Source organism: Rattus rattus, chromosome 6 (genome assembly GCF_011064425.1).
Source record: "Rattus rattus isolate New Zealand chromosome 6, Rrattus_CSIRO_v1, whole genome shotgun sequence".
NCBI lineage: Eukaryota > Metazoa > Chordata > Mammalia > Rodentia > Muridae > Rattus > Rattus rattus.
In genome coordinates, this window is record NC_046159.1 from 129,820,971 (window position 1) to 129,839,179 (window position 18,209).

Genomic DNA, 18,209 nt, shown 5'->3' on the forward strand with positions numbered 1-18,209 from the left:
TCGGGCCACACACATGCTAGACAACTGTTCTACCACTGAGCCACATGCCTAGCCCAGGCAGTGACTCAGAAGAAGCATTTTAAATTCCAAAGTTCACATCTCATCTCTCAAAGGAGCCTGCCTTTTTTATTTTATCCTTTTGAAAAATCTTCTAAGTACATCTGAAATACAGGCAAATTTGAGAAACGAGTGTTAAGAGAATTGAGAATTCTGGCTTGCAAAGAGACTACCTGACTTACCTGTGCCTATTTGCATGACCCATGCTGTTGGTTCATTTCTGGCTTTTGATCTATAAACAGGAATGACTAATGAGACACAGCTGTTTTAGAATACAATATAAAAGGACTAAGAAGGGCCTAAAACACAGTATGTTCTCAAGAACATCAACAATAACAAAATCTCTAATGTGCACATTTCAAACCAGTGCACCATTCAAAGATTGTCTCTGTCTCTGTCTCTGTCTCTCTCTCTCTCTGGCAGACACTAATAAAATAAGTGTTGTTTTAAATAGATTGACACATACTAATGCTTAAGTTACATAGATAATATTCTATTTCTTTCAAGAAAGCAAGGTTTTGTGTGTGTGTGTGTGTGTGTGTGTGTGTGTGTGTGTGTGTGTGTGTGTGTATGTTCCCACCCATGCTCGTGCTCGTGTACAGGTGTATCTGAGTGCATGTGTCAAAGACGGCCAGAGGAACATCTGAGGGTGTGGAGCAAGATTGGCTGGCTGGGCAGTAATGCTCAAGGACCTACATGTCTCTACCTACCCAGTGCTGAGATTACAAGTACAAACAACTGTGCTAGGTTGCTCTTTACCTGGCTTTGGGGACTTTTGCATGGCGAGCACTTTATAGACTGAATCATCTCCATAGCATTGAACATCTTTGGAATACCAGATTCTCCAGGAATGAAGCTATCTAGCATCAACACTGCTAGCTATTGACTGTGAAGGCTAGACTGGGAGGTCTAATGTCTTGAAATTATAACCCTGCCTAAACCATTAAAAATCTTCAGACTACTTTGAAAAAAAATTTTGAGGATATATACAGCAGTAACCAATCAAGAAATAAGAATATATTTATTCACTGCCAAGTAGGTAGTAGTTCACTAGGAAAATGGATTTGAACAAAAATATTGAAATAAAAATTAATATAATAAAAAGCCCGTTAGCCTATGAATTAGGTTAGAAATGAGACTGACTAGATACACGGGTCTAAAAAGAATTGCTACTTTGATCAAAATTGCTTCATGATCAAAATTTACCAATCGTCAACTGGAGTAACTGTAAGGAAAGAGGACATGTCTTAGTGAAGTTCTTTTCTTTTCTTTAATTTCACCAAGAAATGAGAACTTTGTGGCTCCCCAACTCCTTCATCAAAAGTACCTATGCCTACATTTGTCTACCTTTTTATTCACTAAGAGAACCACACTTCTCATGAACATTAAAAAAGCATAACACATAATGTAATAACTTAAAAAATGATACCAGTATTTTCAAAACAGTAATAAAGACATAACCTTTTAAATTTGAACATATTATAAAGAAAGTTCTGGTAAGAATACTTTTAAAATCTCTACTTAGCACCACACCTGCCAGGTATGACTGAATTTGTTGTGGAGAAAAGCAATGAACTAAAGTAGGTCGCCCATCATTACTGAAATTTACTAGTTAGTAAGCAGGTAACAGCAGGTCAAGTAAACTACATATGTAGGAATGTTCTAATCTTCCATTTGCTTGTATTCTAGCTGAGCTGTAACAGATACGACTGACTTATACTTACTAAGTACTTTGAATTATGAATAATACAACATTCACACAGACCTGCCCCATTACCTGCTATCGGTACAGTTCAACTGTAAAAATTACAGAAGGATAAGAATATGGCAGTTTCTAGACTCTCACACTTCCAGACACTGGAAATGTGTGCAATGTTTCATGTTGTCTTAAAAAAGATAAATGGGCAGAGCTTAGTAAGATAAATCTACAATTGGGCAGTTTTAACATGTTATATTCCTTTGTTGGAATATTTTCAATCTATAGTTTTACCATTAAGAAGTTCTTCTAACACAACAGGGCAGTTTTATCATGTGATATAAAGTTCTTTGTAGGAACAGTGCTTTTCATCTTAGTTTTACCATTAAAAGGTTCCTCTAAGGAGTCCCAGTGAGGACCTAATACTGATGGTGTCACAGAAGCCAGAGCTCTTGGGCCAGACTCAACACTCACTGCAATGAACATGTGTAAGTGAGGATGTGTGGACAGAGGGGTCACTGTAGGACACACTCTGACCCACTACAGCTTTCACAACGAGATGTTTCCTGTGCTTCATTTTTTTGTTGTTTGTTTGTTTATTTGGGGTATGGAAGGCTGCAAGGGCAAAAGGAAGAATAAGAAGGGAAAGGGAGATGAGTGGGATTAGGGTGTATGATGTGCAACTCACAAAAAAAAAAAATCAATAAAAGGTTAAAAGAAATTACTCCAAATCATAAAAAAAATTGATAAACAGATTCATGTTAAAAAAAACGGTGGTTTTTCAAGATAAGGTAGCTAAACATATACTCAACATTTGATTTCATAATATAAATCACAAAAAAAGTTACAAATCTGAGGTTATGATTAAAGGTTAATATGGCTAAATAAGAAATAGAAAACAGGAAATAAAAAAAAGTCCAAATGGGCTATTAGACCCTATACTTTCTATTTGTTCTCTGGGGACCAATGATTGATTATGCTTAAAACTCAAAGTGTAGTAATACTAATATTTGTGAGTCACTCACAGTATGAGTTAAATTGCTTTATATGCCCTAGCATTCACATAGCATATTTCCTCCAAGAAAATATAGTTTAAACCACAAGTAATCAATTTATTGATTCTTAGACTATAACTTTTATTAGTAGTTGGCCTGAACAAAATGGTTCCATCTACTTCAAAATTATAACAATCAACGTTTCTACAATATCTTGCAACATGGCAGAACTTTGTAACAAGTAACTTGTGCCTAAGTAACTTGTCCCAAAGACCCATGACAAGCTGCAGACTGAAGTCTAGGTTTTACGGCTCACCCAGCCCTAGTTTGGCTACCATCAAGGAACATTGGTAGAGCTGCTAAAAGAACTAATATTTGGATGCTGCCATCTGTACTATATATTTCTCCCCTTGCAAATTGGACATGCTGATGTAGAAGAACTTAGGCCAACTCTTGGGATTTATTTTTGACAGTGTGATATAAGAGGTGTCAAGATGCGAGCTCTTACTCTGAATTGGAGTTCTTCCAATGAGGTTTAGGTACCATTCTCTATTAGGTTAAAGCCAGCCTAGCGGCTCAGCACATGTGACCAGGCTACTTTAAGTCTTCAGAAAATAACAGGACCCAACACAAACAAACAAACAAACAAACAAACTAACTAACTCAAAGAAAATCTCCACCTGAAACAAGTTTCTCCAACAACTGGCCCTTTCTCAACAAAGTGTTTTTGTTCTGGCATTGCAACTGAACTAGTCAAAGAAAAAAGCCTGCTACTAACTAAAATTCTTTAGTTGAAAATTATACATGATTCATGAGGAACAGATATTATAAATAGGTAAAGACAAAATTAGTGAAGTCAGAAAAGGATAAATACGTAATAGATGAATGCTAAAAGTAACCAGCTCACCTTTCAGTACAACATATATATCACGTACTCACTGCAGCAGATTCTCTCTTCCCAGTAAGAATGGCCTAAGCCATCTCACCAAAGAAATGTCTTAGAGCAACTAGAGTGTGAAGGGACTTCAAGTGGACCTTAGCTGACTACAAAAATCACAGTTCTATCTCCACAGTGGATGGAAAACAGCACTTTTTCCTTAACTGAATATAAAAGGATCCAAGTATAATATAAAAACATAAGCTATAAGGCAAAATTAATATTAAAAAATACAAACCACTCCAAAATTTAGATTTGAATGAGAAGCCACAGGCCAAAGACTATTCTAGAGTTGATATATAATATCCAACTTCTCCAACCTGATAAACCACTTTCTTTTTTCCATTTAGTATTCAAAACATTGTTTAAAATACTAAATATTTATAAGAGAATATTATCTTTACATTCCTATTATTCTCTAAGATTGCAACTTCCTTAAGAAAAAGAACATTTTATTCATCTCTATTTGTTACTTTCTAGTATAGAACCTGATGTGCAGCATATGCTACCTAATAGTTCTTAAGTAAACCAGGAGAGAAAAACTTAGTTCACAAAAGGACAGGCCTTTATATCCAGTTAAATGTATATATATGTATACACACACACACACACACACACACACACACACACACATATGCATACACATATAAGTTTAAAATACCATTGTAATGTTCTCTTTATAAGGATATGTGTTTTTCTTGAGAACTGGAATTTTACATTTAGGCCAAACAGTTTTCCAAGAAAAAAATATTGTCTACTTAATTATGATCACAAAACAATGTCTCTAAGCTAAATATAGTGGGAATTTTAAAAAATACTGAGATTTCCTCATAGAAAGTGGGAAAAACACATTAAATGTTTCTCAGACCTTCACTGCCCTTCCCGTTCTCTCATAGAGAATCTGGCCTGTGACCAAAGCTGACACAGTCTATTCAGTATTCAGTTCTTGCCAGCCTTACACTCAGCAATCCTCTGCTCCAGCCTGCAAGTAGTAGGGTAATGGGCCCGAGCCCCACACTTGCTTCAGTAGCTCAAACTCCAGAATTTGAAACGGAGTTTAAGGTAACATTTTTGTATTTAAAAGTTCTTTTATATAATATATTTTAATTACATTCTTTCCCATCCCTCAAATACGTCTAGATCCTCTCCACCCACCCAACTTCATGTGCCCCCCACAATTGCTGTAGTACAATTTTTTCCTGATTTTTTGTTGAGTTTCACTGGCTACACAGAACTTACTATGTCAACCAAGCTCTGTCTGCCCCTACCTCCCAAGTGCTGGGATTAAGGGCGTGTGCCTACATGACCAGACCTCTAGCACAATTTCTTAGTGATGTGTCAAGGTTTTTGGTTTGACACTCTAAGAAAAGGAGAGATGTCTAAGGATCTCTTCAACATACTTAATGGAATGTGTCCACAAACCCTGCGATAAGGAAAAGGATCAAAGGGAGGAACTATGTAAAAGGGTGACAAAGTCCAAAACAGCTTTTGTCTACCTTTTCTTAAGGAATAAGTAGCACAAACTAGACATATAGCACAAAAGCATAAGAATACACCAACATCATTTTATTTCTGTGAAATTCCTTCAACAGGTAAAAGTTAAGCTGTGGAGTAGGAAGACAGAACAGTGGTTACTCCTTCCAGGGGCAGGATGCTACCTGGGAAGACTGAGAGCGCCTTACCTTACAGAGAGCACTTGTTTTCCACCTGTACCCTGAGCCTCCCTTCACGGATGCCTACCTACATAGAACTCCAGATGGAACACTAAGGATCCACATAACTTATATATACCACCACCACAAAATAAATCATAGAGAACAGTAACAAAACTGAGTACGATACTGAAAAACGTGTTGTTAATGACTTCTATCTAAAATATAAGTTCAGTTTCTCTGAAAGCAGACAAGGAGCATGGAAGGTGAGCAGCTGATGCGTCTTCTGCAGCGAGGTCTTAGGGACCACAAGAAGAATCATGTAAACCGTGGTGCTCAAACACTTAACCTGAAGACACCAGGAGCACAGGAAAACTATTTGGACCCGATAGTGAGAAATCTCAGTTTTCTAACAGTTAGCAAGAGTCTATAAACCTTAAGGGGATGCTCTGTAGACACACTCTCAAGCTTCTCTAGTTACTTAAAAATACAGCCACGGGGCCCAAGAGCAGTGCATGTCTAGAACTCTGGAGCTCGACGGCCAGTTGGCTTAGCTGAGCTCCAGCTTTAGTGAGTAATTCTACCTTGAAAAACATGTGGTGGAGAGGCTGAAGATGACTCAGAGGAAGAGGTGCTTGCTGCATGAGGACCTGAGCAGTGCTGGGCATAGTGCTGTGCATCAGAAACCTAAGGACGAGGGATTCTTCGAATTCCCTGGGCATCTAATCTAACCAAACTGATGAATTCCAGGCTCCATGAGAAAGAAGCCCTGCTTCAAATAAGGAGATGGAAAGCCTGGAGGGATGACTCAACGGTAAGAGAACCTGCTGGTCAATTAAGCCTAGGAGCCCAAGTCCGAATCTCCATCACCCACATTTTTTTCCTTTTAAATGTATTCTTCTCTCGTATATTACAGTTTGACTATTGTCCTTCCTTCCATTACCTCTACTTGTCTCTCCTCTCTGACCTCTCATTTCCCCTAGATCCAACCCTTCCAGCTTCCCTCAAAGGGCATGCCTTCCAGGGACATCAGTCATGCATGTAACACACTACAATAAAACCAGGCACATACCATAACATCAAGGCTGGACGAGGCAACCCAGTAGCAGAAAAGGGATTCCAAAGGCAGGCAAAAGAGTCGGAGACAGTCCCTGTTTCTACTTTTACAAATCCTACACCAAGAACACACAGCTACACAACCATAGCACATATTCAGAGGTCAAGCCACAGGGGCTTCTTGATCTCCCCTTAATATTTGGTTGTAGGGCCCTGCATTTGTTCCCATCAGTTGCTAGATAAAGTCTCTCTGATGACAACTATGCTAGGCTCTGGTCCCAGCATACCCCACTTCCTACATCTTTTTTTTTTTTTTTTTTGGTTCTTTTTTTTAGAGCTGGGGATCGAACCCAGGGCCTTGTGCTTCCTAGGCAAGCGCTCTACCACTGAGCTAAATCCCCAACCCCCACTTCCTACATCTTAACTGGGCAGGGCTGCATGTTCCTGCAACCCCCAGAATGGTAGGCACAGAGGCAGGCAAATCCTAAGAGCTCATGGCCAGTCATTCTCATCCAAAAAAGCAAGCTTTTGGTTCAGTAAGAGACCTTGTCTTAAGGCAATGAAATGGAGAGAAAAACAGAGGAAGGCATCTCATATCTTACTTGAGTCTTCATATATGCATACACGCACAAGTGCACCTTCGCACCACACACACTCATTCTCTCAAGACACTCTTAGAAAGTATTCCTCCAAATCACTGAATATAAACTCTACCTTTAGACATAAGAAATACAAACTGTATCATAACCATCATCAGTTCTGAAAAAAAGGAAGAAAATACTGACATGTAGTTGTAGCCAATCCACTTTATAGCTCTAGTTAGCTGTTAGAACCAGGCACTGTGCTTATCTGACACATTTATGGAAGATGTTTGGTAGTTACAAAGGAGGAAAGTGAACCACTGAACAAACAAACCTGTAATAACTCATCCTTTACAATCACCACTCAACAAAGGGGAAAGTGGGGTAATGGTCCAGGACACAGACTACAGTGAGGAACAGCAAGCCTTCTGTGTAAGTAGGTGACTTCGTTCTCACCTTTATCACGATCATACAGCAAATCTTCTGTTGAACAAGGACTTCCATCCTGGGATTCCGGAGGACAAAATGGGGACACACAAGGGGAGTGGCTGCTGCAGCTACTGCTGCGCTCTTGGACAGAAGGTGTCTGGGTATCTATGCTTCGGGTACTACTGCTCCTGTAGTGCGCAGGGAGCGGGGCTCTTCGACCATCTGGTATATCCAACGGCTGCAAGAGGAACACGAGTAAACATGTAGGATAGAAAGTATATTCTATTTATCACAAAGCAGGAGGTACATCATCAGATTTTATATTCCACCAGTGTCACCACCATAATTTATTCCTCAGTGAATAAATACAACGTTTGCATCTTAGAGTGACTTCTGGGCATGTTGCCTTTATTGAAGTTAAAATTTGTTTCAAATTGTTTCCCTTAAAAATTACAGGATTCCCTGTAAATCCTTCCAGGCAGTTCCCATGAAATTCCTTAAGAGCAGCACGAGTTTACCAAGGACTCTCCACAGAGAGTAGCACAGAACACTGAGGATAAACTCAACATTCAGAGACATCATTTTCACAGGCTAATAAGGTAAATCAAAAACCTCATAATGGTGAGTATACATTTTCACTTTATTAATTCTATACTAATTAGATCCCAAGAACTTTTGTTTCTTTTGAAATCACATAAAATATCTAATAAAGTTTTACTACTATTCAGTGGAGAATACAAATCTCAACAATTCTGTTAATCTGACTACAATTTTGCTTAGTTCTAATGTGGAAAAAGTAGAAAACAGGAAACTATAATCCCAATGACATGCTTTGAACTAGGGAACTCATTAAAATTCATCAGTATATTATTTTGCTTCTATAAATAAAAAAATCTACCGATTAGAGTTGATGGTGACTGTGCTAATTAAAAATATTTTAAAATGCAGAAAATATCCAAAATACAAAATTTCTAAAAAATTCAATGTTTTAAGTTATAAGTTTGTAGATAATTCTAGAATAATTCTGAATGTGTATCCTTACAAATTAAAATACAATTCATTTTCAAGAAATGTTTTATATTGTAGAAAGGTTTTACTTTGAAGTTCTTAGCAAATAGATAAATTTGTGAATGATTATCTTCCAAATATAAGATCAAGTTTATTTCGTCTTATTACTATTCTAAGGCAAACATTTTAGCAGCAAATAACTAAGAGATGTAAAAATCTCTACTCCAATAAACTCCTTTACATCATTCTTTCTATAAAATAATGTAATTATGATAAAGATTAAAATAGCACAATGTTTTGGGAGGACATATACTTCAAAACTTAAATATGAAAATGCCTTGACAAAGTAATTTCACCACTAACAGCCTGTTTGCGGAAGTACGCAATGTTTTATAAAGCACGGATCAAGACAAAGATGGAAAACAGTCTAAATCTGATAGGAAAATTTTAAGTTATAGAAATTCATATGTAGAAACTCATTACATACTAACGAGTATAGGTACAGAAGAACCTATGAATATTGCTTATATCTGCTGATCTATAAATACTAAGATCTAGAAGATTCAAAATGGATCAAAGACTTCCCCGTGAGTGTGCTGACTAGGCTTGTGTCCTTGATGTGCACTCTGTACTTTTCTGAAAGGAGGGGACCTCAACTAAGGAATTGATTCCGTAAGACCTGGCTACACGGCGTTCCTTAATTAGTGACTGATAGGGTAGGGCCTAGCCTACTGTGGGTGGTGTCATCCCCAGGCTGGTGGTCCTGAGTTCTGTAAGAAAGCAGGTTGAGCAAGCCATGGAGATCAACCATGTCCTCTACATCAGCTCTTGTCTTGCTTTTGTCCTGACACCCTTTGATGATGAACAGTAATATGGAAGTGTAAGACAAAGCCTTTCTTCCCCAACTTGCTTTTTGGTCATGGTGTTTTGTTGCAACAATAGAAACCCTAACTAAGACAGTAAGAGAGTGACAAATCTATAAAACTCACAGGCAAATAATGCAAGAGAAAATCATGGGACCATGGATTAAGGAATGTACATGGAAAATAATAAGCTAGACTTAATCAAAAATGTTGTTCTTCAAATAAATCATCAAGAAAATGGAAAAACGACTCTCATGATGTTGCCACATGAGGTATTTGATAGAGAATTTATATCTATAAAATAAAGAACTTGGCAGAGAACATTTACATTTATAGCTCTGTAATTAAAAAAAAAGACAGTCTAGTTAAAAATGAAACAAGAAATAGAAATAAAAATCTCCCTAATGAAGACACACAAATTATCAATAACTCATGAAAAGATGTTTAGTATCATTAGCCTCTAGGAATGAAAAGCAACATTATGATGAAATGCCACTCTGCTCCCAGTAGAGGTTCACTATAATAAACCAAGAAAGATCAGTGAAACGTTTAGAGAAAATGTAGAGAAATCTCAACTATCCTACATTACTGCTAGGAATGTAAAATGGTACAAATAGTTTGGAAACAGCACGAACGGTCTTTCACATCTAAACACATAGCTATAGTACTACTGCCTGTTCTAGTCCTATGTCCATACACAAATGAAAAAAAATACATGCATAAAAAAATTTGTACAAATGTTTATAGAAGCACTGACCATATGTGATATGTGATATATGATATGTGCTGCAACCAAGATGAATCTTAGACTTCTATGTAAGTGAAAACAGCCTGTTACCAAAGGCCATTCATTATATGATGCCATTTATTTGAAATGTCTAGGAATATTATAGAAATATCCACAGACCCAGAGAGTACATCAATGGTAGCCTATAGCAAAATATACTAGCAAGATAGGAGAGAAGCCTGACAAAGTCAACGACCTGTATGGTATGGACGTTTTATTTCCATAAAGCTGTTTCCACTCCCTCCCTCAAAGTGCTTTTGAGAAACACTCTAACATTAGAGAAAAAACCAAACTATTCCATGTAATCTTACCTTGGATACTTCTTCCTTCCCATTGTTTTCTTTGATGAATACCTTTTCCAGTTCAGGACTTATTCCTTCTACATTGCAGGGCACACGGGAAACAGATGATTTTGGCACGGATATGTTTGACAGAGGCATAGGGACTGACCTGGACCCAATAGCCTTTGAGGCAGAAGACAGAATGGAGCAAGTCACTTACTGCTGAAGAACAACCAGTGGGAGCACGATACATCTTAGATATCGCAGGGCTGGGGGTGTGGCTCAGTGGCACCCTCTGTTTAGCATATGTAAGGCTCCTGTGCGTGCTCTTGCCATAAAAACAAGACGTGAACAAAAATTCTTTAAAACATAACGTCATTTAACAGTTATTTCTGACACTTCAAATAGAATAAAATTTCAAACACATGTACAGAAATTTAAATTAAAAAGGAAGTTAAAAATAATATGAAATCAAAACAATCCTTCAAAAATCTTTAAGTGCAAAGCTGTAACTGTACACACTTGATCAGTACAACAGCAGATTAAAATTTTCAGCATTTATTAATGTCTCCTTTTGTTTATTAGGAAAGTATAATTAAAACTGTGTAATTTATCATGTGACTCAACTGCAGTCCTGGGATATACCACAATATTTACATGTTAGTACTTTTGTTTCCATTTTGTCAAATGATTAAGACAATAACTGAATTATTAAACAGTATAAAAACAATACTATTAAATTTAACACTCACTTAGCAGCTCTAGGTTGTTGTCAAAAATCTTCTGCAGGGTTTTCAAAACTTAGCCACTTCTCACAACTACTATTAAAGTTACCAAAGATGCAAATGGACATTTTACAACTCAAGGCTATTATACAATAAGGACGTGAGGAAAAACAAAGACTGAGAAGGTGAAGGATAATAATGAAAAATAATCTCACGCAATGAGCAGCTGGAGTTTATACACATAATCTGTAATGCAGCAGTCGGCATGTGAATATCCCATGCTTGAACTGCCCCGGGTGAAGGCGTTAATGTGTTGTTACACTTCATGTACACCTGAGTGAACGCACCAAATCTCTAGCTCTATCACACATTTCCATTTTCTTGTTAAAAGTTTAGCTTTATAGTTTTCATAATAAAATCTTATATCATCGTTTTCTTCTGTGTATAGGTGAGACAGTTTTAGTACCACACCCACACATTGACCTCACATTTCTTCATGAATTTTCTATTTGATTTCTTTAAGCTATTATCTAATAATCTCCATACAAAGCTCATTTTAATGTAATGTTTCAGCAATTTTGGATAGAAAAACGTCTTTTAAAAATGTTTTCCCTTAGTTATAGCTGCATTTGTATGACCTTTGGGAACAACTACTTAAATAATAAAAGCAATACGTTTTCAAATTTTCTTTCTGAGCAATGGGTATGTGTGTGTGTATGTGTGTGTATTTATAGTTTGATCTTTGAAAATAACTATTTTAATAATAAATAATAAAAACAGTTCCTTTGAAGTTTCCACTGGAACTCATACACAATTTGTATACTAATTTGGGATGAATAGGTATCTTAAAAATACCTTCTCATCAACTAATGAGTTAAGACAATCAATTTTCTGTTTTTCATTTTATAACCTCAATAAACATGTATAACTTGCATATTTCTTTTCATGTGAATTGGTGGGATCGTGTATTTTTAAAGTAACCCAAAATAATACTGTTAAATTTTTGCATGGCTATACTTTTAATCATTTCATTAAATTTCACTTTTCTTTTTTATCATACAAGATTCTAATCATAAGCATAATTAGAATATCAACAATGCTTATGAGTATATATGTACATAAGCGAGTTTAAATATGCTGAAAATTTCCTAATTTATTAACTTATTTTATTTAAATAGCTGCTTTTATTTTTTAAAACATTTCAAACTTGAGTCCATATTCCATGACAACTATTTATATAGCAAAAGTAAACAGTTTCTATGAACAACCAGATCCCAAGAAGTTAAATGAAGTTTAATCATCTTTAAGTACTTAACTGAGGTCATGGGATAACATTATAGTTGGTGCTTACAACAAAGTTGCAAATACTAATTTTACCAGATTAAAAAGCAAAAGGAAAGCAAACTTAACTCACACTTTGAATGTCTTGGGATACCAGTTTGTGGATCTCAATGATCAAAATATGACCAGATATGATCAGGGACATACAACAAACCACCCCAGTTTAACATGACCAGAAATGATCAGTGACATACAACAAACCACCCCAGTTTAATATGACCAGATATGATCAGTGACATACAACAAACCACCCCAGTTTAATATGACCAGATATGATCAGTGACATACAACAAACCGCCCCAGTTTAACATGACCAGATATGATCAGTGACATACAACAAACCACCCCAGTTTAAACATGAGGCTGGTTGAGCCCTGCTAACATAAAGTGCCTCCAGTTATCAGTACAGTCACAGTGAGAGCCCTCATTACTCAAAAACATTCTTTAGGGCCTCTCTGTATCAGTTCCCACTCCTGGTATTCAGTTTATGTAATTATACCTTCGTGAGAATTTAATGTAACAAATCATACGTTATACAGTTTCTTCATCATAATTTCTTTCACTTAGCAAAATAGTTTTGAAATTCAATTTTTTTTTTTTTTTTTTTTGGTTCTTTTTTTTGGAGCTGGGGACTGAACCCAGGACCTTGTGCTTCCTAGGCAAGCGCTCTACCACTGAGCTAAATCCCCAACCCCTGAAATTCAATTCTTCTGTCAAACCTATGAGCTTCTTTCCTCCATTCTATAGAATAATACTACCCTGTATAATTATGTAAAATATTTGTCCAATCACTAGAAAAAGAATATTTTTCATTTTTTTATTATTATGAATAATGTTTCCCCAAGTACTCATGTAAATATATCTTAATTTGTAGTGGTTACTTGAAAGGGAACAGTACTGAGAAGAATAATCAGTATATGTGTGGCAAAGTGGTTATATTACTGTGTTCTAACAGCAACACACATTGTTCTTTTGTTTTACATTTTCATTACCACTTGGTATTGTTAGTATTCTCCATATTAATGATCTTATAATTAGTTTTTATAGTATAGCTGTTCATTTTGATATTAATTGTATATACAATATAATATACAGTTGGGGATGTCTTATTGCCTTTTATAATATGTCACTAAATGTAGATCTTGGCGATTTCTATCTTGACATTAATGCAACCAGTGTTTTAAGGATAAGATCTTTGCACACTCAAAATCACATAGAAAATTTTGCTGTTTTGCATTTAATTAAAAACTTTTATAACCACAAATGGATACTATGTTTCACCAAATGTTATTAAACATTAAGAAAATCCAATTTCCTTTTTCTCTGCTTTGACTTTCGGATATAGTGAGTTATATTAATATTTCCCAGTGTTGAATTATCCTTATCTGTATGAACTATCAATATGCTATTAGGTTGTGGATCAGATCTAATTCATTAAGATTCATCTCTCCAGAGCAGCACTGGTCAGCTCTGTTCCATAATATGTGTTAGTGCAAATTTCTTGGAAGAAAATAAAAAGTCTACTTTTAAATTTCTTTATATGGAAAAAGATGCAAAATACCCAACACAAAGCAGGTAGCTTAAGGTACCTTGTACTCATAGAATGATTAAACAGGATACTCCTCAGTTGTTTAGAAAGCACATTACCTATGATTTCAGCATAGACAAAAAAATCATTCTTAGCTCACCACTATACTATGTTTTGTCTGCTATTAAAACATTGTTAAAATACAATTTTAAAGCATTTTATGAGAATTTATCGGGGAGTGGAGGGTGACAACTTAGAGGAGGCTTCATCCTTTTCAAAAGAGCAGAGGAAGGTAGAATGGGGGGGACTTGAGGAGATTACTGGGAGGAGAGGAAGGGCTAATATTGGTTTGCAAAGTGAATGAATGAATGAATAAATACAAGAATTTATCTAAGTAAAGTGATTTGGTGAAGGTAAGACTTTTCCCTTAGTAATACATTAAAGGAATTAAAGTCTGAAAGAACCTAGCCTACCTGAGTATGACTGATCGGTATGTGGTTGCCATGGAGAGGTGACTGTCGATCTTTCTCTCTACTGTGCCGACTGCTCTGCTTGCTGCGCTGTAACTGTTGCCTGAGTTTGGCAATCTGCTTTGGGAGGAAAAGAGAGAAAAAGAAAACAAGTGAATACCAGGGCTTTATTTTTCCTTCAGTTTTTTAAAAAAAATTTTAACTTTAATAATGTTTTACCACAATGATTATTCTTCAAGTTGTTATGACTGATACAACTGAAAATAAAAAAAAGTGGAACAAATGTTTCATTTCTGCAACTTTATATAGTGTGCTGGTAAGCAGGTAGACTACAATTTCTTGGACTCTTTCAAATCTTACCTTTATAATGCTACAAGTCTGTTCCTTTAAAGAAGAAACAGTGTTAGGAATGAAATATTTCAGATATCTGATTAATTTGTCAAAACTGACATCTTTTTTCCCCCCTGGTTTTCCTTTTAGACAGAATCTTACCACACACAGTCTCAAACTCACAGAGATCTGCCTGTCTCTTCCCTCTGAGAACTGAGATTAAAGACCCACATCACTATATCTTAAACAGAGGCTGCATTAATTTTCATATTTCACTTTTATAAACAAAAGAGATCCAGCTTATCTACTAACTAAATGTTCTAAACTATAGATTGCAATGGTAGCAAAGGCAATCAAATATTTAGTATCTTCTTGGTCACTGTACATAATATTGTGTTTCATGAGGACATTTTTACATATTTAATCTTATAATGTATTATTTTTTACTCATTTAAACAAAAATGTATGTTTGGATATAATCTCCTAAAGAGATCATATTCCAAATTTAATTGCAAAGTGTTTACTATAATATGATTTAGAACTTACTAAACTGCTTCCGTACTTTAGGTGATACATAATGTACGTTAAGACTTCTCAAGCATTTTTTTTTTTTTTCTCGAGTTGAGCTTTTTTTTTTTTTTTTTTTTTTTTTTATTATTAACTTGAATATTTCTTATATACATTTGAGTGTTATTCCCTTTCCCGGTTCCGGGCAAACATCCCCTCCCCCTCCCCTTCCATATGGGTGTTCCCTCCCCACCCTCCCCTATTGCCCTCCCCCAACTGTCTAGTTCACTGGGGTTCAGTCTTAGCAGGACCCAGGGCTTCCCTCTTCCACTGGTGCTCTTACTAGGATATTCATTGCTACCTATGAGGTCAGAGTCCAGGGTCAGTCCATGTATAGTCTTTAGGTAGTGGCTTAGTCCCTGGAAGCTCTGGTTGCTTGGCATTGTTGTACATATGGGGTCTCGAGCCCTTCAAGCTCTTCCAGTTCTTTCTCTGATTCCTTCAACGGGGGTCCTATTCTCAGTTCAGTGGTTTGCTGCTGACATTCGCCTCTGTATTTGCTGTATTCTGGCTGTGTCTCTCAGGAGCGATCTACACTTCTGCACTTCTTTGCTTCATCCATCTTATCTAATTGGGTGGCTGTATATATATGGGCCACATGTGGGGCAGGCTCTGAATGGGTATCCCTTCAGTCTCTGTTTTAATCTTTGCCTCTCTCTTCCCTGCCAAGGGTATTCTTGTTCCCCTTTTAAAGAAGGAGTGAAGCATTCACATTTTGATCATCCGTCTTGAGTTTCATTTGTTCTAGGCATCTAGGGTAATTCAGGCATTTGGGCTAATAGCCACTTATCAATGAGTGCATACCATGTATGTCTTTCTGTGATTGGGTTAGCTCACTCAGGATGATATTTTCCAGTTCCAACCATTTGCCTACGAATTTCATAAAAGTCGTTGTTTTTTATAGCTGCTTCTCAAGCATTTTAAAAGTATATGGCTATTGTTCAAAGGTGTGGGTGAAAACACTGGTCACTAAATAACGGATATGTTGTAATTTGGTCTTAGCGTGGGACTCCTTAGTCTCAGTAGACATAGGGGCTGGAGAGATGGCTCAGCAGTTGAGAACACTTGCTGCTCTTGCAGAGTAACAGAGTCCTGGTCCCACTACAAACAGTGGCATCTGTAATATCAGTTCCAGAGAACCTGACACCCTATTCCTGGCTCCATAAGCAACAAGCATACATGTGGTACACATTCATAACATGCACACAATATATGTGTGCACATCAAATTTAAATGTCTTTTTTTTTTAATTATAGTAGAAAGTCTCCACGAAACAGAGCTTAGGAGGAGTTGATATGAAACATTTTTTAAAAAGTGGGGGCCATGGAATATGACTGCATCATTAGTGGTGTTAGTTCACCCTTAGAAAATTATGTGCTTCTTATGGGATCCTAATTCTCATGAAGGTTCTTGTTTCCTTATGTGATTTCTCTTTCTTGAACACCCTGCCACCTGCTATTCGATCTTCCGTCATATGACTCACCAAAGGCCAAACAAGATGGGGCTGTCTACTCTTAAGACTTTTGACCTCCTCACTTTCAGAATGAATCAACATTTTTATTTTATACATTACTCAGTCTCTAATGAAGAACAGATTAACAAAAGAACCATTAACAATTTGGGGGAAATCTTTAATACTAATATTACTTTTTGTAATAAAGAAGATGACAATGACATCAACCAATCAATAATTATTCTTTAAAAATCTAGAATAAGCGGTTTTATATTGTCTACTAGATCAAATATAAGCACCAACTGTTAAATGTATGAATTTTCTCAAGAATATATATAGCAAAACCACAATTTACTATGAAACTACATAAATATGTACCATGAGTAACTGAGACATCAGAAAGCACAATAAGACAATTAGTATTAAAAACCTATAAATGCTCAAGGTAAAAAGATATGGCTAGTTGAGGTAAACGGGGAAATAGTACAGTCAACCAAAAGGGGCATAACTAGTCCTTACTATCAAGATTTTACACTTTTTCACATTTGTGACTTATGGATCTCTCATACAATATCTTTGTAAAAGATATACAAGTAAGACTATGATAATATTTCTGTTCCTGGCTCTAGTTTTAAATGACTTAATTTTCTTCTGGAGCACATTAATTTTCATGAGAAAAGAAGTCAAAATTAGTAGGTAATTATTATTAAATCAAGACAAATTATGCTCTATGATAGAAGGTAAATAGGATCTCAAATTGTACAAGTTATTTTATTAGAATATATTAATGATGTTTTAGTGGCATTTGAAAACTGGAAATGATTATATAAAACAGTTTTGCATGCCTAAAAATTAAAGCAACGTGTGATTATTCGTTTTAAAGATAAGTCTTTAAAATTGATTAATCTTAATTAGTCTCTTGTGGCTTCTTACACATTAAAATGAACCAGAAATTTTTTTCTTCTATGTGGATTTTAAAAACTCTAGAAAGAGAAGCTTAAAAAAAAGTTCCTATCCCATAGTTCGTGGAATGTCAATTAAACAGTATAGATTCATAGTTTTTAAAACTGTTATCTTTGTTACAACAGTTATGCTCTTGTTTACAATCGGCAGGCATCAACATAAAAAGAAAGCCTATCTTCCCAAATATATACTAAAACATTGCAAATTCCATTTAGACACATATATATGATGGTGAGATCGTCATTCCACAGTCCTTCTTTGCTTCAAAAGGCAGAGACTCCTGCCTTTCTTTATTAAGCCTACAAAGTCAAGAGGGCACACTTACACAACATGGCAACTAAAACCACTATAGCTTTGTATAGTCTTTGTTTGAAAGTTCTTTCTTTTCCCTTTGACAGGCAAAGAGCCTCCCTGTTATCTGCAGCCACCTCTTCTCTCCATCCCCAGTACCCATGAGGAGCACACACAAGTGTCCCTTGGAGGAAAGGCA

At 36.1% G+C, this 18,209-nt stretch overlaps 1 protein-coding gene across 1 annotated transcript in view; it reads right to left on the reverse strand.

Annotated features, from left to right (window-relative positions):
* Glcci1 (glucocorticoid induced 1) overlaps positions 1-18,209 on the reverse strand; it is a 67,615-nt gene that overhangs the window by 4,774 nt on the left and 44,632 nt on the right. Inside the window, 3 exon segments of the mRNA XM_032906945.1 lie at positions 7,431-7,641; positions 10,373-10,525; positions 14,410-14,523. Of these exon segments, the coding sequence (XP_032762836.1) occupies positions 7,431-7,641; positions 10,373-10,525; positions 14,410-14,523 (478 nt within the window).